The sequence below is a fragment of the Rhinopithecus roxellana genome, chromosome 9, assembly GCF_007565055.1.
Source record: "Rhinopithecus roxellana isolate Shanxi Qingling chromosome 9, ASM756505v1, whole genome shotgun sequence".
In the NCBI taxonomy this organism is placed as follows: domain Eukaryota; kingdom Metazoa; phylum Chordata; class Mammalia; order Primates; family Cercopithecidae; genus Rhinopithecus; species Rhinopithecus roxellana.
In genome coordinates, this window is record NC_044557.1 from 132,423,712 (window position 1) to 132,447,398 (window position 23,687).

At 37.3% G+C, this 23,687-nt stretch overlaps 1 protein-coding gene across 4 annotated transcripts in view; it reads right to left on the reverse strand.

Annotated features, from left to right (window-relative positions):
• The window catches only part of C9H8orf34 (chromosome 9 C8orf34 homolog), a 475,930-nt gene that overhangs the window by 291,452 nt on the left and 160,791 nt on the right, over window positions 1–23,687 (reverse strand). For all 4 annotated transcript variants that reach the window (XM_030937845.1, XM_030937846.1, XM_030937844.1 and 1 more), the window contains one exon: window positions 6,910–7,082. In XM_030937845.1, the coding sequence (XP_030793705.1) occupies window positions 6,910–7,082 (173 nt within the window). The remainder of the gene's footprint in view (window positions 1–6,909; window positions 7,083–23,687) is intronic.

Genomic DNA, 23,687 nt, shown 5'->3' on the forward strand with positions numbered 1-23,687 from the left:
ACACAAGTAAACTACTGTGAGGAGTTTCTCTGTAAAGTGAATGAAAGACAGAGAACAATAATAGCTGGCGCCAGGGAGGCTTCATTTTTTCGAAAGATGTTCCATTATACCTTCATGCTGAGGGGAATGATGTAGGAGAAAGGAATGGTGCAGGGAATGAAGAGAAGTGATGAGCTTACATGGGTGAGTTAGAGTAAGGATCTAGCACGGAGTGGAGGAGGTTGCCCTAGGCGGAGCATGAGTGACTCACCCATAGCCATAGGGGAGAGCAGAAAACCTGAGCACAGATGAGCCAGGTGCACAGACAGTCTGCTGGAGAAGCTTATGGAGGTTTTCTTTATGACTGAAGCTATCTCTTTGAAACAGGAAACAGAGTCATTAGTTAAGAATAAAGATAGGGGGACAAGTATTGGAGATTGGGGAAGAGCAGGAAAAACGTGTATTGGAGATTGGGGGAGAGCAGGAAAAACGTGAAGTCATCATTGAGGAGAGTGAATATGTGAATGGCCTCTGCCGAGGCAGGTGCAGCTGCAATTGCCAGGTAGCACTACTGTGCCCCTGGAGTTTGGTGGTCGTGAATTCAGTGACACTGGCCAGTGTGGCCATGTGTCCTTCTGTAGCCTAGGTTGGTTCAGCCACAGAATAGGGAAATAATTAATGTAAACATGGTAGAGTTTTTCCAAGAGAGTAAAACAGGAAAAGAGGAACAGAAGATTTGAGGGCATATCCAAGGGACCAATTACCACGATGGGGCATAGATAAACCTGACTAAGGAGAAAGAACAAGGTGGGTGAGAAACAATAAAACTTTGGCAGCCTCAGTGTTTTGGGGGTCCCAGTTAAAGCTGAGTGTCAGAGGCAATGAACCAGAAAGATGAGAGGTGCTAATCAGAAAGTGAGATGCCTGATATTGATATCATGGATTTGCAGATAATGAGAATGAGAAGGTCTAGGATATGACAGAGGGAGTGATGGGGGAGGTAGGGTGGAATTCAAGATACATGGCAAAGAGTAGGCAAAGGAAATGAGAGGCCAGGTTTGGGGAAGGATCACCGATGATATTGACGCTGACTTCACCAATGCAGCAAAGCTACTGGGGAGAGTTACAGGAGCTGGATGTTTGAATATTCAGAGAAAGGGGAATGACTGGCAGTTAGCAAATTATTGCTAGAAGATGATGTGGGAAATTAACACACTGGGAAATTCAGAACAAGATGCAGAACTGGGGATTGTTTTAGGGAGGAGACAGCAAGATCTGGAAGCAGCAGAGGATAAAGGATGACACCCACCCTCTTCTCCAGCTCCACAGCCTGTGGATCCTACAACCATTAAAAAACAGCAGCCTACTGCAGGGATGCAGGAGTGTTCATGCAGACAGTGTCGAGTGAGATTAGAACAAGAGGCGTTTTTCTAAGAGCACTTAGGGTTCTGAGGCCCCTCTTTCCCAGATTTGAACCTAAAGCTTAATAACAGGATTCTTAGACCAGCTTTCTGAAGAGAGACTGTAGAGCAAAGGATTTAAATGCACAGAATTTGAAGCAAGGCAGCCTAGCTCAGTGACCTAATGGCTATCAATTTTGGGATGGGGATGTAGCCACTCTGGGACTTAGTTTTCTCATTTCTAAATAATAGTGTTTTCATAAGGATGAAATGGGTTAAGATATGCAAAGCACATAGAGCAGTCTCTAAGTGGTAATTAATATCATTATGTGTTCAGAGAACACAAGGGGGGGCATCCTGGATATGTGAACACCTCCTCTTGAGCAGTAATATCTCACATCGAGAGAAAGGGAACAAAAAGAGGCCTGATGAGAAAGACTAGCAGTTAATATTTCAATTTGGTGTTCATATACTCAAAGAATCCATTTGCTTTGGTTTAAAAGAGTGATTTCTAAACAGGATCAAATGGAAAGGAACAGTTTAAAGAGGTCACCCCACAGACCCTCCCCCATGGGCCTGCCTGAGCAGGTGGAGCCTCCTGAGCCTTCATTCTGACCACTGGCCCTCCTCCTCCTGACCCCTGTCTCCCTCATGGGCCTGAGCTTGTTCCATTTAGTTTCACACTTTCCTTTTGAGCATAGATTGGTAAACATTAGTTTAATCTGATTCCATGCATTCTTTTTGGTGAAAAATTGGATGATTTCTTGGACTACCTCCTAAGCTTGTTGAGTTCACCCTCACAGTCTTGTAGGCTGAACCTGTGCCCTTTTTTTGACTCCAGTCATTAATTAAAGGGAGCTCTTCACACTAAACCCTTGGAAATTGAAGAGATCATGTAAAGTTTCACACTCAATTGTTGCATATAGATTTTTATGCACAAGAGCTATTTTTAAGTAGATCTAAATATGATGTTTTTAGAATCAGTTTAGCAGACACTTAAGTGCTTGTCATATACCTAGCATTGTGTGAACTGAGCAGAAATAAAACTTTTTAAAAATTATTCTCCTCCACTTTTAAGCAATTCCTTTGAGTCTAGGATATTTTGTCATGTCGGTCTTATCCAGTATCTAGCACATTACCTGGTATTAACAAAAGCAAATGAATACTAAATAAATAAAAAGAAAAATTTGAACCTGTCAAAATGACTTCAACAATGATCTGAAATTAAATATATGCTCTTTTGGCTTTAAAAAGAAAGTTGTCTTGGCCAGGCATGGTGGTTCATACCTGTAATTCCAGCACTCTGGGAGGCCAAGATGGGTGGATTGTTTGAACCCAGGGATACAAGACCTGCTTGTGCATCATAGTGAAACCCCATCTCTACAAAAAATTTAAAAGAAATTAGCCGGGCGTGGTGGGGAGCACCTGTAGTCCCCGCTTTAATTTATGAGCTTTAATGGAAAGCCCAGGAGGCTAAGGTGGGAGGCTCACTTTCACTGGGAGGTGGAGGTTGCCGTGAGCCAAGATAACACCATTGCACTCCAGCGTGGGTGACAAAGTGAGACTCTGTCTCAAAAAAAAAAAAAAAAGAAATTTGTCTCTTTCTGCTGCCATCTGACCTGGCTGATAGTCTCAGGGGCATCCACAATGCTAAAAAGAGAAACAAACACCAGGTTCTTATCAAGCCATGCTCCAAGTCATCGTCCGGTTTCTCACTGTGATGATGAAGCATGGTTCCACAGGTGGATCTGAAATCATTGATGATCACAGAGCTGGGAAGATTGTTGTGAACCTCACAGGCAGGCTAAACAAGTGTGGAATGATCAGCCCCAGGTTTCATGTGCAACTCAAAGATCTAGAAAAATGGCAACATAATCTGCTCCCATCTGACCAGCTTGGTTTCATTGTACTGACAACCTCAGCTGGCATTGTGGACCACAAAGAAGCAAGACGAAAACACACAGGAGGGAAAATCCTGGGATTCTTTTTCTAGGGATGTAATACATACTTACAAATAAAATGCCTCAAGGGGAAACAGAAAAGAAATTTGTTTTGGATTGAAATTGTACGAAAAAAGAAATTAAGAAATTTATAAGTTATGAGGTATAATTTTTGTGTGTTTTAGATATTTTCAAGACTTCTGTTCTTTGGTTTCTTTGGCAGATTACATATAAATCAATTAAAATTATTTATGCTTAAAATTTGCATGTTAGATTATTTCTAAATTACTAAATTTGATTTGTTTTCCATCATACCTATCACTACTTGAATTTATGGCATATATCTGTATATTCACTTGTTTACTACTTGTCTCCTTCTGCCAATAGAAAAAAATTCTAAGAGGAAGGGGACCATTTTCAGGCTTTATTCACAGATATGTTAGAAGCAATTATGAGCTTTAATGGAAAGAAAACTTATTAATGGGCAGTGAATTTAGCTTTTATTTTAATATTTCATACACATTTCTAAATTATAAATTTTTCTCTTTATTTTATGACATATTTTCAATCTAATAACAGTTTTCACTTAAGAAATAAAGCTAATTCACCAGATCTACAGTATTTATGGATATTATTTTTGTCTTAATAAGGTGGTTCAGCTGCAGAGGAACTTCATTAGGCTTCAAGGCTTGATGAGCCTATTTGTAAATTCACATTACAATTTAACAAGTAATTTCAGAAAATCCATTACTCAGCTATTGCAAAGTTTAATTAAGATGGCTTAAAATAAGATTATATAGACTTATGAAACTCAATTTTTGTTTAAACTTATATTATTATAAATGTGGGATTATTTTTAATAACTAAATGTGCAACGAATGTATATGTTTTCCCACTAAATAGTTAGGCAAGCTATAGCAATTGATACCAATTGGTAGGATTTGACAATCACAGAAAGCCTTCAATCATTTCCCAACACATTCACCTCTCTCTTCGGTGAATTCCTCTCACTTTTCTTGCTCAAATGCTTTAATTTCTTTCTTAAGTACTCTTAATTCTGAACTGCTTTGAGAATCTAAGAAAGATGTGGCAGGACTCCATGTTAGTATCTCTTGTCTTATTCTACTAGTTTCCCTTTATCACCCTCACAATTTCTTTTCTAACCAGCACTTAATGCTTCAGGTGTCATTTGTATCAAGCTATTTGTAATGTACGTCTTGACCTCTTCATACAATGTCATGTTTGGGGGACCTACAGGAAGAAGTTCACACGCAGTACATCGTTAAAAAAAGGGGGTAAGCTTCTACCCATAAGGCTCTCAAGGTTTATTGTGCCATTTATTTAATTCCTTCTAATCTAACGGTGAAATTCTAGCCTATCATGTATCTATTATTCTGCAGGAAAAGGAAAGCTGGCTATGTAAAAAGATGGAGCGTTGCAGTAGCCATTTGAGTAAGACTTAATACACAATAGAGAAAAACTGAGATAGGAACGGCTGCAAGAAATAAAGATAAGACTATAAACAGTTCTTCTTGTCAGTAAGCTTTATTTAGCAGATGCCCAGCATCAGCCTGTGCCTTTGTCACTCATGTAACAGATATTAAACAACAACAAAAATATGCCAGCCCCAGTGGAGAGGGTGGGGTGAAAAATGGATGGAGTCATGCTTGAAAATTAAGCTTTCTCTTTCAGGAGTCTAGGATATGATTTTGTCAGTTGGTCATTAAAGTATAGTACAGGTTCATTTCTATTTAAGTGTAAAAGCTAAGACTCTGGAGTCATTAAAAAATTTTCTCCAACCCTTTCTGCTTGATCCAAATCAAATCTAATGCTGTGTGAGTTGCTGGTATAAATTCAAAAATCCTGTTTTGTATTAGAAGATGGAGAAAATATAGTTTCTAGCCCATAGTTTACTGCTGTTCTTGAAATTTAATTCAGATATGCATGTATTCTTTCTACTCTAATGGGGGCACCTGGGCAGAATTTCACCAGCTCTTTCCTGTCATAGTGTAATACCTCAATTTATGATTTAAAGACAGAAAAATAAAGAAAAAAATTAAGACAAACATTTAAGAGACATGTTCATGGACTGAGTTTTCTAGGTAAGGGAGTCCACTAGGATTAGAGAAAAGGTTCTCCCTTATTGAGTATTCAAGCAGGAATAAGAACTCACTGAAGCTAGGAAGAAAATAGAAGCACTAACACTTGTGATAAATAGTTCTGATTATTATTATGACTAAATGAAAGTAAAATGAAAGTTGACATTTCTCAATTTTACATTTAAGAGCTAAAGATTTACCAATGAATAAAGATAAAGGTCTAGTAGGTTTTATAAGCCTGGTATTAAAAAAATTACTCTCATTGACAGATGAAATTGATCTGGCATTTCACAAAGAAGGTAAATGGATCTTTATAAATGGTTTTCTTCTCCTCTTACAAGATACTTCAACTATTTAAATAATTTAAAAGTTATTTCTCATGGAAATAGAATCAATTTTCTATAGGCCTGAAGCACATTAATGAGTATTCTGAATTTCCTTCCCTCCAGCCAAGTGATAAGTCACTGCAAAGAACCCCTGAAAGCTATTACATTGTAGAAAATATAATTTTCTCCTTGACAAAAAATAGTTACTGGTTGCTGCTAAATTTAACATAGAAAATACCAAGTTACTGTGGCTATGCTATGCATAGGAAAAACTCTTCTGTGATGGACAGCTGGTAACACTCACAGAAAGCTTAAGCTCCTGTTCCATTTCCATTCATGAGTATTTGTTTTCGCAGTCTTGTCTAAGCCATGCCTCCCATGATATTTTTCACCCCAGATACTTTGCAGAAGTTTTCATTTTTGTTTTGAGTTTTACTCACTGCAACTGGTATTACAAAAAAAAATTACTCTGAATATAGTTTTTCCAATAAACAAGATCTGGACATTTCAACATTAATTCACTATTACCAGCACATGGGCACTTAAGGTAAACCTCCTGCCACCATTTTGAGCCTGACGGGTCTGAGTAAAATGAAAGTATAGACTTTCACATTTACAAATAATGGTAGTTTCAAAAATTATACAAAGAAAATAGTAATAAATATATTCAATCATAGTTATCAACTCTAAACTTAAATGGTTCTAACTAAGGTTTCTCTCTCTTTATGGTCAATATTAACTTTGCCTCCTATGGTCTATTATACATTTAATACTTTTATTATCCCTGATGATTAACGATATCTTTCTGGTACATCAGAAGTCCCCCCTCTCCAATTCTTAGCAGCCAGCCACTCTCTGTTCAATATTATAGTAGGTCTTGACTGGCAGCATATCCTTGAAATTATTTCTCTATTTGGTTTCAGTAGCAAAGACATGGTGGTCTAGATTTGAAGAAAAAAAATCAACACCAAAACCCCAAAGCAGGTCTGAAACCCTCATTTTAAGAGACAGCAATTGATGTTTGTATCCTATGTATAGACTAACATAATTTTCATAAAAAATTACTAAAAGGGATTTCATAAAAACCATGAACTTGGGTTTATTTTCCCTTTACCTTTTAATGACTAGTAATATAGAATCTCAGCAGACAGCTAGCTCATCTCACCTTCCTGCAGGGCTAGAGCCACTATCTTCACTTTCCCATTGGTCATTTTTGCTTCTTGGAATTGGAGGCTGTAGCATTTCAGCAGCTAGGGGATCAGCATCATTTTCTTCTCTACCAATCCATTCTCCAATCACACGGGGCCTCAGAATAGAAGAATTAAATGCCACTGTTTCCTGAAGAGAAGAAAAGAATATACTGTCTTAGATGACTTTTTTCTTATTAACAGGACAACAGGGAAATAAAGTTGCCTAGAGATTTGACTGTCAAATGCTTTTTGTCTTTCTGAATTGAAATAAAACTTCAGTTTCCTCCAATTCTACTAGATAGCTTGTTCTATGTGATTTATGCTAATTCCTAAGGTCACTGTGATAAAGGACCCAGGAGTGAAATCTTTGCTTTGAATTTGGAAGGCTGCATGTGTGCTCTCAGGAAAGAGGTGTGGGATGAGCATTCAAGGCAGAAGGAAGAGTGTGTTGTAAACAGGGCGGCTCACATAGGGAGAGAGCTTGGTGTCACTGCTGGGAAATAGTAAATAATGGCCCAGGTGGAAACTGGGTTGGGGTCAGGGGATAGGGACTAGAATAGAGAGGGCTCGAAGGCCATATTGCCTCCAATTGCAAAGCATTTTAGACATTTCGGGATCCAGTAGAAATTCGAAACAGGGCAATATCAATGGCAGATATGTTATACTAATTCAACAAATGTTAGTAATCTGTTTTCATAGACTCGGATACGATACAGCTATTAAAATGCTACTGTAGCAGAATACAGAATACATGTAATTGCTAGGGATTTTTGTTATGTGAAAAAAGGACAAGTTAAAAAGCAATACTCATAGTATAATCTAGTTTTTGTTTAAAAAATTCATATGAGTGTATATCCATTTCTTGTTCACTAATTCATTCATTTCTTCATTCTCTAACATTTATTAAGACTTGCTACAGGCAAAGAACTGCTTGATATGCTGAGGAAAACAATAGTGAATAAGATCAAAATTTAATAGTGCCTTTATCTGAATGAAGGAACTACAGGTAATTTTAGTTTCTTCTTTTTGCACTGCAATATCATTTCTAAATTCTACAGTAAATATGAGAAAATATATTTTTAATGCCTCTTCAGCTGAAAAATATAGGCCTTGCTTAAATATGTTTAGTGATAACTTTTACTATTACAATAGTCTTGAACAGTTCTTTAAAAATTCAGACGGTGGGCCGGGCGCGGTGGCTCAGGCCTGTAATCCCAGCACTTTGGGAGGCCGAGCCAGGAGACCATCCTGGCTAACACGGTGAAACCCCATGTCTACTAAAAATACAAAAAAAAAAAAATGAGCCGGGCGTGGTGGCAGGTGCCTGTAGTCCTAGCTCCTCAGGAGGCTGAGGCAGGAGAGTGATGTGAACCCTGGAGGCGGGGCTTGCAGTGAGCCGAGATCACACCCCTGCACTCCAGCCTGGGCAACAGAGCAAGACTCTGTCTTAAAAATAAAAATAAAATAAAAAAATTAAAAAAAATTAAAAATTCAGATGGTGTTCTGAGTCTTCAGACTTCACAACATATTCTACATTTCAGTACAGAATATAATGCAATATAATCTTACAATAATACAATATAATATATAATCAGCATACAAATATAATACCAAAAGCAACACATGAAATACGATTTAGGACATATTTGATGAACATTTCTCCAAGTAATAGCAAGTGACGGAAAGGAACTAGATATCTTAATTTTAATACAACCTACATGAAAATATACAAGATACATTTTAGAAACTGTGTTTGTAAAACTTAGCAGGTAATCTGAACTCTTTCTATACGTACATTCCCCACATCAGAAAATTAAAGCACTACAATGGATTTCAGCTGTAAAATAATGCAATCAAATGAATGTTTTCAAAAAATCAGAAGGGCATATGCATCTGCCACAATTTAATATTTGAAGTACAGAAATTAAAACTAACAATACTGTTCAATTTTAAATCTATATTTACTTTTAAAAGCAGATGATTGTGAAGACATGTTTTTTAATTTAAAAATCTATAAACAGATTTACAACTTCAGAATACTTTTCCATCTGTGAGACTTTACAATGTTACTTATTCCTTGAATTTCATTTTCTCCAATTATAAAATGGGGATGATAAGAATTATAAAGCCTATCGTATCAAATGAATTAGTAAATAACATAATTAAACCATAAAATTCTTCCCCCCCCCACACCCCGGTGAAAGACCATTTTTTAAAATTTGTTTTGCTTTAATTTTCAAACCCTCAGGACCAATATTTTCATAAAAAAACATGAAAACCAATAATCATAAACAACAATCTTTATAAAACAAAGTCATATAAAACATAAGCCAAGGGTTTTAAATTTGTTTTCATTCAACAAATATCGTATTGCTACAAAATTCACTAAATACTCTCAATTTCTATACTTCTTTTATTGGAGAATAGCAAAAGCAATTTAACAGACTCTGCGTTGTGGGCTTTTAAAATAGAATTGCTGTGTGTCACTGTGTATTGAATGTTGTGTGTGGACGTATTCTCAGTGAGCTGAGGTCTCTGAGAAAAAAAAACTATTATATATACACACATATTTGTGTATTTGTGATTTAATTTTCATAACTTTTCAAAAGTAATACAGGTGTGTTCTGCATCTCCTGACTGACCAGAAAGTACAGTTGCATGATGTAAGTGCCCAAGTTTGTGTTTATGTTTAAAATTAAGTCGGCAATGAGCACTATTACTTTAAATGTCAAGGTCTCATACAAAAAGACCAAAGAAAGCTAAAGAATCCGATACTTCGAACAGTCATTTATATTAAATGGGAAAGCTAAGCCTTAGATCTGCATCTTTTAATTCTTACTTTAATATGCTTGATCATAGTTTTACAATAAATGCATACCAGAAATGACTCACACAATTTTTTTCATTTTGAAGCACATTTTATCATCGTACAATGTATGAGAAAAGAATAAAACCAGACCCTTGATTGTCACTGTTCTTTAAATCACAATTTATGTAACATATTCCCCTGTATCTACCACTTTTTTTTGCATACTTACAATTTTTTTTTTAGATGGAGTCTTGCTCTGTCGCCGGCTAGAGTGCAGTGGTGCGATCTTGGCTCACTGCAACCTCTGCCTCCCAGATTCAAGTGATTCCCTTGCCTTGGCCTCCCAAATAGCACACTACAGGTGTGCACCACCATGCCCAGCTAATTTTTGTATTTTTAGTAGAGATGGGCTTTCACCATGTTGGCCAGGATGGTCTTGATCTCTTGACCTTGTGATCCACCCACCTTGGCCTCCCAAAGTGCTGGGATTACTTTTGTGAACCACCGTGCCCGGCCACAAATTTTAATGCTAAATCAAAAGCCAACAACAGAATGTTCATAAAAGCTACCTTGGACTTTGAGTTTGGAGAGTTGGCATCTTTTTCTGGCTTGATATACTAGAGGCTGTCTGCTATTTAAGGCCCTAAAGGGAGCGTCAGGGGAAGCACATTGAATGTATTTAGTCTATGATCCATATTCTAAAGGTTTTTCATTGCTATTCTGTTTATTTTGAGGGAAAAGATACAAACATGTAAAGTATAAAATAAGATTATATATAAATGTATATATATATAAATGGCCCCACATGTGTGTTTTGTAATTAAATATACTAGTTCAGAGAAGATGAAGCTGAAGCTCAACACGGACCGGATTCAGCAGTGGTAGTCTCACTGAGGGACATGACCAAACGTCAGTACAAATTGTGCTTTCTTCCTTTTTTAAATTTTGGATTCAGGAGGTGTACATGTGGGGTGGTTTCATGGGTATATTGGGTGATGCTGAGGTTTGGGACACAGATAAACCATAAAATTCTGTGTATGAGCCAGATACAATTATTTAAGAGTGTGGACTGTATTCAAATCATTTCTATTATTTGATGTATCACTGTGGAACGGACAAATTGAGTAAGAATAGATACATGGTAGTCAATAAGGGCAGAGTAACAGAACAGGGAATTGACAGTGCAGTTTTTATCCTGTAAAGTTTCATTTTATACGGTAGTCAATAAGGGCAGAGTAACAGAACAGGGAATTGACAGTGCAGTTTTTATCCTGTAAAGTTTCATTTTATAGATATTATATTTAAAAGGTTGAATAATTAATTCAATGTTATTAATATCATTTACATACGGGGCAGAATTGGGCTTGGAGATTTGTCTAAGTATAGGCTCAAAGTAGATGGGACTTGAAACACAGAAATGAACAAAGAAATTGATCACTGGAACAACAGAAATAGATGAGTTTAGGCACTGTAAGCCAAAGACTGAAAAAGGTTTTAGAGTTGGGTATGATCAGAAAGTTGAGAGCAGTACAGAATCAGAACTAACTCCTTGGTTGCTTACTAGGAAATCAAATGCAATGGTAGATGTATCGCTATTGAAAAGTAGAGCACAGAGAGAGAATAAACGGTGTGATATTCAGGATGTTTAACTCCACCTGGAGTAGAAATTTAGTAAGAAATAGCTGACAAGCAAAGCAATAACAAGAGCTGCAAACAAGAGTCAGAGGAATTAGGAAGTGAATATTTTACAGGTGAAAAATGGGGCTCTACTATTTTTATTTTTCTAAATTCACAAAGCTCTTTATATTCCTCCAATTCTGGTGTTGATGAAAAAATGTTAGCAAAGAGTACTTTCTCCTTTTAAAAATATATATATATCTGAAAAAATTTGAATGTAGCCTTTTTACACATAGCAGATCAAAGTAGTAGAGTTTTGGTTATATTATTTATATTTGCCTAAGCTAAGTAAACATCCTTCCATAGATCTTTATGAAAGGGTTTTAGTGAAGAGAGCAGTTCTAAACACTTCATATAACACATCACAGACAGCAATCCACGGCAAAAGTAATTTAAAAATGCAAATGAATTAAAAATTATTTGAAAATATTTTAAATACATGGGTAAAAAACATTTAAAATTTCAGAGATAAACTTTTAAAATCCTTATTATTATTTAGTAATGTAAAAATACATGTTCCTTTGCCCTTTCAAGTGTAGAGGTCCCTACGTTTTGAGGTTCTTAAGCAAGTCAGCATAACTTTAATAAGAAAAGCAGGCAGGGCGTGGATTATAGGTAGATTACACACCTGTAATCCTAGCACTTTGGAAGGCCCAGGCAGGTGGATCCCTTGAGGTCAGGAGTTTGAGACCAGACTGACCAACACTGTGAAATCCCATCTCTACTAAAAATAAAAAAAATTAGTTGGGCGTGTTGGCACACGCCTATAATCTCAGCTACTCAGGAGGCTGACACAAGAGTATCACTTGAACCTGGGAGGAGGAGGTTGCAATGAGCTAAGATCACACCACTGCACTCCAGCCTGGGTGACAGAGTGAGACTCCATCTCAAATAAATAAATAAATAAATAGCATTCCCAGTCAAAAATTCTTTCAAAGCTTACAAATTTCTGCAGTATGGCTTATCAGCAAGAAGCTCACCTATCCAGGAAGTAGTTACCTCGTCCTAGGCTCTCTTTCCAAGAAGTCTGCTTTCAGTGGTTAATCCAAGAGTTCAACTACTATGACCACTGGTTCTCAGCACACTTGATTATACTCCAAGTTATCTGACTCTATTTCCTCTTGTTAATAAAACTGGATGTTTATGGAAGGCTGAGATCATGTCTTAAACTCCTTTGCTCTCCTCATAATAAATAGCATAATTCTGATTTCATGAAAATAAACATGAAAAGATGTGTTGAATGAATTTTTTAAATCCTCAAGAATGAAAAACAGGGCATATGCAGTGAACTACGAAGTATCTCTACATCTAACTAAAATCATGTAAATGATTCCCAGACAACACTGATTAATGTACTTTTTAAGCCATATCAGAAGAATGTCTGTCTACAAGATGGTCATTTTTTTAATGAAATATTTCTTATAAACTCTTAAGGTTTGGATAAATTATTTTGATCCTGCTATTTCAAAAATGGAAGTTTTGGAACACAATTCTGTTACACAAACACATTAGATGTTTGGAATAGATAATAAACATCCTTAAAATAATATATACATTGAATTCAAGTTAGGGACTAAAGATGGTAATGTAAGCAGACTGTTAGCTCTTTTCTCACTAGCTCTTATTCTTTGTAATAATTAGTGTGAACTGATTCATACGTAGCACAATTTGTGTGTACTGGCTGAAGGCCAGTACATCACATCAGCAGCTGAAAAGAGTATTCAAAGAATTTTTCATCTTTAAGGATATTTACTTAACAGCATATATTCTTCTCAAAAACTTTACATTACATTCAGTGAAAAATCTGGAACCATCTGTGTCTTACTAGTCAACATGTTAAAACTGTAATATGAATAATGTAAAACGAGAAAATTGCTTTTATTTTACTCAGAACATATTAATGAGATGATTGTGACTCAAGATTTGTTACTAAGTTTCAACTTTGTTTGCATATACTTTTCACAATATCAATTATAAATGGAGTACAAGATCATTTGGGTTTACACTGCTTTAAGATGGTTAACGTTGGAAAGTTTATGAAACACAGGCCAATCTTACTGATTTGTATCTACCCACACTTAAGTCGTGAAGATGAGAAATTATCTTCTATATCTCATAGCATGTAATTTACATAGAGCAGCTGGAGAAAGAAGGAAAAAAGGGAGGGCTGTAGGCATTACAGAAAAAAGACAAAAAAAAAAAAAAAAAAACAAGTGAGGTCAAATCTCAGAACTCAGGTCCTATTCCTACATTGTTTAGAAAGGCTTCCCAAATAATTAAACTACTTTTTGAAAATCGTATCACTGACAAAAACTGTATATATTTAAGGTGTACAACGTGATTTTTTAATGTACATATATAGCATGAAATGATTACAATAATCTAGCTAATTAAAATAATTAAACTACTTTTTATCATGTGCACTTAGTATACTGAACATGTATACACTATTCAACTGTTTCAATGCCAACTTTCTCATTCTAACTCATATCTGTTCCATTCCCCTCTGTTCATTTTGTTTGCCGATTCCCATAATCTCTTCCTTAAAATTATCTCCTACTATAAAATTGCACTCCCCTCCTCAATGAACTTCTATTTTCTTTATTTCTCTTATTGTGTTTCTGCCTGGTCCACAAATACCCCAACTCCAACTATTTGGATAACTGTTACGCTGTTGAATGAAAATAAGACCCATTATTGAAAAAATTTTACAGACTACAAAAGCCCAGTTACAAAAGCCAGATAGCCATGTCCTATAGGCTAGAAAAGCAAATTATATTCTATCTTAATAAATAATTTTAATAATTTTTGCACTGCTATTTCTCCTCATATTATGGGCTAGATATTCTGAAAACACTCAATCTTCAAAATATGTAATACTTCTAGCTGAAATGGAACAAGACGTCATTTGAATGCAAAGCTTAGGAGAAAAGGACTTGTGAGAAAAGAGGAGAAACCATCAGAAGGGAAATCCGAGTCCAGACTGAAAATGAGAGGCAGCTGATGCAAGCAGCTGCCCTGTGCACATTGACAGATCCCTGGTTGCCTGGAGCCTTTGCCTGGCCTGATAATGCCATTAGTGGGTGGTAGAATGATAAACTTAATGACCCTGATTCTTCACCTTCCTGCATCTGAGACAGTCAGGTGGGAGGCAGTCCTCAGAAAAACCCCAACCAGCCTGAGCACTGGGGTGGAGACACAGAGGTTCACAACATTTGTAGCAGGGAGGAGCCAGGCCCCTCCTCATCCTGTGTGGAACCTGGGATCTGAACTGTGAGGTGGGAAGCACTCTAGCAGGGACTCTGGCCTAGCGAGGGTCCCTGTTTCCACCTTTTATTCCTTTTTCACACAATAAAACCCTGTCTTACTCACCAATCAAATTGTCTGCAAGCCTGAATTTTCATGGCTGTGGGACAAAGAACCCCCATCTTCACCTGAACTAAGGAAAAGTCCTGCAACATTTTTGATGCCCAATATGGGGCTTGAGAAATGGTGAATAAAATGGGTACTCAAAATCTCTTCCTGTTGCTTCTAAGCCTTTTCATCCTCAGACTTCTGAGGGTAATGGAAACCATACCCCCACCCCCCATCACTCCCAGGCCTTTTCATGGCCTTTTCCTTCCTTTCTGGGACAGACCAGCAAGCAGCAGCTCCCTGTCACTCTCTGCTCCTTGCTAGGGCTGGGATCACAAGGCCCAAAAGTCCCATACAGTCAACTGGCTGGTTCCCAGCCATGTGATGCAGCAGTGTTCCCCTTCCCAGGCCAAGGGGTTCAGCTTTATTGGACAGTAATTAAGCATTTCTCCTGGTGGAGGAACCACTTGCATAAGAATAAGAAGTTCTTCACCAGGCATATTTAAGCTGTTTTTTTGTTTGTTTGTTTGTTTTTCTTCTCCTTCTCTACGTCATCAGCAGTTAAGTTTTATTTTTTATTCCTTTTAGAAGATGTTTTTACTAGGCCAGACCTCAGAAATATCACTGTTTATATTCTCTGCAAAGTTTTGATTTGAAATCAAGCTTCTGTCTTGTTTTACATCCTGAGGGCATGGCTTGTAACTCCAGTGGCAAGGCTTTGTTTAGCAATCCTACCTTAGAGAATGAGTTCCTTTCTGGTTTGACATCTGCATGTACTCCTAGCCCTGTCTCTTCAAGGATCCCACCAGCAAGTAGGTTTTCTTCTTCCTGTCTGTGTCTGTACTGTGTATGATGTCTATAATAAGAGCTCCTAATTAATTTGGCCTAAAGAAAGACAAGCGCTTGAATCAAGTAGTTTTTCAAGGGAAGCTAAAAGCTGCAGTACCTTTCAGTTCATGTGACTTTAATCTTTCAGAAATAAAAACAGCCTTAAAGATTATTGGTAAAATGCAGGGATCATTAAAATGTAAAGTAAGTGAACTAAAATATGCAGGTCAGATGCAAGGTTTGCTAAACATTTTGAGGTTACAAACTGCTTTTTTGGTTTTGAAACTATTTGATGTGCCGGCTTCACAATTGGTAAAGCCTGGGGACATATGGAACTAATCACACCCTTAATTATGATGGAGTCAAACCTTGGCTGCACTTGGCACACAATTAAAGCAACTTACCAAGTTTTACCTTAAAGCTAAAAATTGCTAGGAGTTACAATTATAACACATCATTGAGACTACTGGAAATACATTTACATACAAGGTGTGTAAGAACAGTCAAATTTGTTGTTGGTGGACTTTTTTAGTGAAAGGTCATAAGAAGGCATGGAAATGTAAATTTTTGCCTAGGGTTAAAGGACTGCTTTAAATTAGATAGGAAAAGCTAAAAGTTCAAACCAGTGGTGGAAGAATTCTGAAAATTAATCTTGCAGAAGAGGTTCTCTGTGTGAACATATTGACTAAATATGTTATATTTAGTTATAGAAGGTTAAAAAGGTTTTTCCTTATTTAAAATTTCTGATTCATCATTTTGGCAAAATAAATAATTTATGATAATGTGGAATTCTATTTCATAATATCAGGTGTTTTAAATCTTGAACATATTTGACAGCCTTCCCCAAATCAAACTTCATTTTCAAAATTGTTTTCCCTGACACCTGGCTTTTTGAATGGTTCAAAGGGCCCCTGAATCATCCAGAAAGAAAAGTAAACAGGATTATTTAACATGTTTAGGTACATGGGATTGCCAAAATGATGTTCAATCTTCTTTAGGTTGTATTTTTGTGAATAATGCTAATGTATGTTCCAAAATTGTATGGAATTTCTAAAATTCTAATGTTTAAATATATGCAATCAATCATAACTAAGGTTGTTATGTTAAGTTATGGTAAACCACAAAGATAACCAAACTTCTTTGTCAATTGTGTTTCCAACTGTAACTACTCTGGACATTTTGCTAGTCACAATTACTATCTTGTTTTAATCCTTTTCAAAAGATGGTTGATAGTAAGCTATAGAAATTTAATAGGTGCTCCCAAATACAGGCTTCTGATAACTTTGAAGAATGTGACATTTGAATAAAGAAAAGAACACTTTATAAAGAGCTCAAGTGTTCACAAATATCAAGCAAAACCAGAGTTAATTAAATGGACTGAAATCAGATAGCTGAAGCAAACTTTTTGACTTTTGCTTGGAATGTTGCTGATTCTTATTTTGTCTTTCAGAGTCAAGGAAACTTATTTTGAACTATTTACAGTCTTTAATAATTGAGTAAGTTACACTCTTATGAACAAAATTTGGAGCATGTTTGTTTCTCTCTGCCTGGGTCCTCTAGAATTTGGAAACTATCCGTGAGTATTCTTAACTTATGGCATTGTTAAATATAGTGAACCCCAAGTTTCTCTTCAAAGCATGTCAGGGTGTTCAGCCCTCTTATTTTCTGTTCTCCATTTTAAAGTTTAACTTCCTGGTTCTCTTCACCCCTTGCCTCTAGTTTCAGTAAACAACTTTCTTGCCAGTTCTAATCAGTAGTTCACATCTGTTTCCCTGGTCATCTGCTTTGACCTGAGTCACCGCTGGTCACCTGCTCCATCCTGACTCATCCTGAGTCACCTGTTCTGTAACCATCCTTCCCGCCAAACTACTCACTGCCCCACTCCCACTAGTACCCCGATCTCTTTAAAATAGCCAATAGAAATTAGCTTAGACTGTGCGGTCCAACCCTAGTCAACAGGGAATGGCACCGCAGTAGGGACTACTTGCATGAGGAATAAGAACCCCTTCTCCTCCCTTGTTCAGGTGTGCTCTCGTCATTGCTCCAGCCATGAGGCGCACCATTCCATAGAAGTAAAAATTGCCTTGCTGAGAAAATTAATGTTAGAGTGCTATTTCTTTGGTGACACCCAAAAATTTATTTATAACAGCAATATAGTTGTTTGCATCAGTGCCATAAGAATCCATTTTTCTTTTGCAACAGGACACAATTGGAGAAAGTGGTTATTTCACCAAGGCTTTGACTGGAAGAGTATGCTTCCCTTTAAAGAGTCAATCTAAACTTGCAGACCCAGTATAAGCCCAGTCGGGAGACTGGCCTCACACCCTCATCTATGCAGTCCCTGTACAGGGTTCCTGACATGTGGTCAGTAAAGAATGTCACTTTCTAACAGGCCCAGGAAATCCAAAGTTTATCTTCAGACCTTAAGAGACAAGGATTACACAACTCACAGGTATTGGAGAATACCCAACCCATGGCTTGGATGGGCTTTAAAGGCCTTATCTGAGATTCCTTGGGGGAACACAGTTCCCTCAAAGCCAATCCAAATGGCCTGTGTAGAAATAATTATTCTTGATGCACTTTATGCAAATAATCAGGCTAAGTATAAGATTAAAGTCTATTTTGCAAACAACTCCGTCCTGTTATGATTTTTTTTCTCAACATAAATGAGGACAGGAGAGACAGAAATCATGTTTCAAAACTTATCATACATTTGTCATTAAATTCTAAACGCACTAGTTGTTTTTCAGTTTTTGCCTACATCTTAGACTAACCCTGCTTGTTCCTGTGAACCAACCAGCAATCTCTGGCGGCAGCTGCGAAAGAACAAGAGGGATAGCAAATGTAAAAACCTGGGTTAATATCCTAGCTCTGAGTAATTATCCTGCAAATCCTGCCAGGTGATGGGAATAAATAGGATGCCCATCATGCAGAAGTTTCCTTTTGGGAAAGTAAGACCAAGGGAGCTAACCAAAGCCAAGCACCATGCACCCAAATCCTGCAAGCATAACTATAGCCACCAGTTTTCTAAGTCTATCATAAGACATCGTTTCCTCTCCCTGGGGGAGGAGGACTCAGTTCTGCAGTTTCACCTTAGTATTTGACTTATGATAGGGAGTGCATGCAACCCCCCAAGGCACATTTTGTCCCATACTCAATGCCAAGCTTTGGGTCAAAGCCCTAAGAAAAAAAACTGGATTTAAGGGATCCAAAGGCAGACAATGACAGATGTTAAAAGGCACAGCACAAGTGATCATGGCTGATTCCTGCCAAGTAAGCTAAGCCCAAGCTTCCTGTTCCATGGATAAAGGCCACATTAGTATCCATGGCATAAATGAGTCCTAGGAAATTCAAGGCTACCGACAGCAGGGGAGATAGGATGTATGTGGGTACAAGGACAAAAGAGGGAAAGAGAATGCTCTTCCTTCTCTCCCTCACTTATATCCCAGGTATCTGCTAGGAAGAGAAGGCAACCAGGGATGCCTGCTCCCCTCTTTCTAGATGGGTTAGCCATTCATCTTCAGTCTGTACTGCCTTTCAAATGCATCCCAAATCCCTGGGACTCCTTTAAAAAATGCCTTCATTGTTCTTTCTCCTCCTTGGTTCTCTCTTCATAAACAGGTAATTGTGTCTCTGTACTATGAGACACTCACCTCAGTGCATCCTCCAAACTGGGAAAACTTAATTTCCCAAGTCTTAAATTGGTTGGCTTAGGATTGAGCTCAGGGGAAGGGAACCCAGAAGCCCAACATGCCAGCAAAAGGGTAAAGTTTTTTTTGTCAGTAGGACTTTTGGCCTCCCTCTCCCTGTGCACACTGTTAAAAGGCCTTGGGATTTCTGAGTTGTCCTTAGCTCCCCTTGTTTTGCTTTGACACTGCTTTCTAATAACCCAGTTTGTCTGTTCTTGCCTTCAGGCCATCAAACTCCAAGCAGTCATGCAACCAGAGCCTTTCTGCTGAAACCCTTAGATAGGCCTCTGAGGGAGCTATGACTGCCGGTTCCCCCAAAACAGCGCCCCCTGTCAGCAGGAAGCAGTTAAGATTGGTCTTTGTCCTTATCCTTATTTGAACAGTTGTTGGATGTATTTATTTAGGGGGGGAATGAGACAGCTAGGTAGGAGGGGGCGTCCCTAGAAAAACCCCAACTGGCCTGAGCACTAGAGAGGAGACACAGAAATTCACAACATGTGCAGCAGGGAGGAGCCTGGCCCCTGCTCTTCCTGTGTGGAAACTGCAATTCGAACTGAGAGGCAGGAAGCACTCTAGCAGGGACTCTGGCCTAGCGAGAGTCCCTGTTTCCCCCTTTTCTTCCCTTTTTGCCCAATAAAACCCTGTCTTATTCACTATTCAAATTGTCTGCAAGTCTGAATTTTTGTCTCCATGGCTTCCAGATGCCTTGCATTTTTCGATCTGCTCTCTTGCATTTCTGTCATCCCCTTGAGAAAGACATACCTATGCTTGTCCGCCAGTCTCAAAAGGCAGATGCAAAACATTTGGAACAGATTGAAGTCACTCTGGACAAGCCCAGATTATATCAACTGACAGCCAGCCAACCTCTAGACACATGAGAGAGCCCAACTGAGACCTGTTGAGCCCATCCAGCCAAGAACCAGCCTAAATCAGCCAAACCCCAGAAAAGTGGGAGAAATATTTATTGTATTCAGCCACTGAGTTTTGGAGTAAGTTCATATGTAGCTATGGCTTACTGAGGTAGAAATTCATCCTAGAAGTTGAGTGTTGACTAATAAAAGCCCAAAATATATGCCATTGATTTTGGGATACAGTTGTAGGTGGAGGCTGTAAAAATGTAAGAAAATTATTATGAAAGTTTGGAAAACCAGAGACCAGTGTTATGTGCCGTTAAAGTGTTTGGTAAAACTATCATCTATGATAACTTGGAAGATAGAAAGTGAACCTAATAAATTTTCAAAATTGGGCAAGAAGGAAAAGTACTGCAAATATTATCCACTTGATTTTAGCTACGTATGATAAGTTTCTTCAAGAAATAGATGAACTTAGAAAATAACTGGCCAATTTGCAAGCAAAACTCAGAAAAAAACATTAAGTCTGGCTGAGTTTCTTATCTCTGGTCTTTCCAGACAAATACTTTAAAATTAATATATATCTTTGTGAAAATATTAAATTCAGAGCCTTGCCAGAAAGATAAGTCCTTAGGGTAAAGAAGAAATCAAGGATGTAACTATAAGACCCTTTATTAAGACCTCTGAAAAATACTGAAATAGTGCCTATTCAAGGTGTTTCACAACACCTAAATTACCAGTAATTAAATCTAGAAAAATAGGCTTGTCTTAAAAATAATTGTGGATGTAGTTTTTCACATAAGAAGAGGAGATGAATCAAACTATATAAAGGAAATTCATAAATTATGTGGGACAACTTGATTGACAAAAGCATCAGGCTGGAGTTAAAGGGGCTGAAACTATTTCAGATATAAAAAGCCCTCTGGGCCCCCAGTTTTCTACCGTAAGGAAGTAAGCTGAGAAGTTGCTCAAAGGCATCTTTTCCAATGCCCTCTTAGAAGTGGCCAAAGAGGTCAACAAAAAGGAAATAAACTTCCAGAGGGTAAAGCCAAGAGCTGTGGAGAACAGTAAATGGAGACTCAGGAAATCTAGTTCCCACTCTCTGGGTGCAATTAAGAAATACCCCCACACTCCTGGGTAAAAAGATCTGATGACATTTGCCCAGCAAGATTTCAGAATTTCTATGAGCCAGTGGTTTGTATGAACCTCCCATTTTCTAATTGGTACTGTTTAATCTGATTATCTCATGTCAGTCTCATCATCTAATGGAAATAAACAAAAAAAACCTTGTCTTTTTTAATATAGAAAAATTAAGAGAATTCAGAGACAAGTAATAAATCAAAGGGTTCAGCAAGTTTACTGGATTTAAGATAAAATTACAAAAATCATTTGTATTCCTATTTGCCAATAAATGTAACTTATAAAACAGATAGTAAATGTATAATAATAGCCAAAAATACAAGATGCCAAGGAATCAATTCAATAAAAATTTGCAGGACTTTATTGTAAAATCTTGTAAAATTTAATTAAATGGAATTATGCTACATTCATAAATAGGATGACTCAGAAAGGTAAAGATGTCAATCCTCCCATAACAAACTAAAACACAATGTAACTCCAAACTCAGTAGAATGACAGAAATAAGCAAATAGGCCAATGGAAGAACACAGAGGGCTCAGAAACAATGTAAGTGGCAGAAAAAGCATGCATATCAATGGACAAATGACAAACTTCAAAAATGGCTCTAGAAAATTTACCCATGTGAGGCAAAATATATTCCAACTTCTCACCATATTAAAAAAGAGATGTGGTAGATTAAAGACCAAAATGTGAAAAATAAAACTTCTAGAAGAAAAGAAAAAAGAGTATTTTTATGACTCCAAGTAGGAAAGGATTTTTAAAACAAAGCATCAATACCACAAGTTAATGTTAAACATTTATATTCATAGAAGGCACTATTTAAAAAGTGACGACAATCCTCCAAATTAGGAAATAATTGAGACATGTAAACTAACAAAGGTTGGCATCCAGGATATATAACAAACACACAAACCCAAAGAAAAAAAACTGAGCAATAAAAATGGGCAAATAAATAATCAGGCATTTACCTTTGTTGTTAAAAATTACAAAACTGCATAGCCAGGTGCCGTGGCACGTGACTGTAGTCCCAGCTACTCAGGAGGCTGAGGCAGAATGATGGCTTAAACTCAGGAGTTCAAGTCCAACCTGGGTAATATAGTGAGACCCCATCTCAGAAAAAAATTATAAAATTACTCCTAGCTAACACGGTGAAACCCCGTCTCTACTGAAAAATAGAAAAAATTTGCCGGGCGTGGTTGCGGGTGCCTGTAGTCCCAGCTATTTCGGAGGCTGAGGCAGGAAAATGGCGTGAACCTGGGAGGCGGAGCTTGCAGTGAGCCGAGATCGCGCCACTGAACTCCAGGCTGGGCGACAGAGGGAGACTCCGTCTCAAAAATAAATAAATAAATAAATAAATAAATAAATAAATAAATAAATAAATAAAATTACAAGTTAAATCTATGAGAAGCAATTTTCATTAAAATGTTAGATAACAGACACTGTTGGCTAGGACCAGGAGTTAAAAAAATTATGAACTGTTGGTGGGAGTATACATTTATACAATCTCTTTAGAGAGAACTTTTGCATTATCTAATAATAAAATGTACATAATATAAATGCCATATTGCTGAGAAAGTCATCTTCTAATTTTGTATCTGAGTGTGTGCGTGCATGCACGTGTGTGTGAGTGTGTGTATGTGTAGTAACATAACAAAACCAAAAAAAAAAAAAAAAGAAAGAGAAAACTCCAAGGGGATACAGTTAAAATTCAGAATAGAGATGGAGTTGGCTACCATCCAATAAATGTTGGTTTCACTGATGATTTGTTTTTAGCCACATGGTAGTTACCTAGGTGTTCATTATATATTCTTTATATATTTTGATGCATGATATAGTCATAACAACTTTTGAAAGTAAAAAAAAAAAATTCGCTAGATTAATTTAATTCCAACTAGTTCAGTTTTTCAGTTTTGGTTCAGATATATTTTTATTCCTCAGTTAATTTCAATACCTCTCCTTGCATGATTCTCAGCCAGTCACGTTGCTCATTATTTCAGTGAGAAAATGAAAGCAATCAGAAGAGAATTTATTCAACTTCTCACCCCCAAACCCACCAGTTACTGGCATTCTTTGAGTGAATGAAAGAATGATACAAAATTCCAGTAATAACGATCTTATATTCAATAATACATTATCAACATAATTAGTCATTTAAAAATGAAAATAAAAACTACAGTGAAATACTACCTCACTCTCATGAAGATGGCTATAATTTCAAAGACAAACCATAACAAGTGATGGCCAAGATGTGAAGAAATTGGAACTCTCAATACCTGCTGGTGGGAATGTAAAGTGGCGCAGCCCCTGTGAAAATCGACTTGGGGCTAGGCATAGTGGCTCATCGTGCACTTTGGGAGGCCAAGGCAGACAGATCACCTAAGGTCAAGAGTTCGAGACTAGCCTGA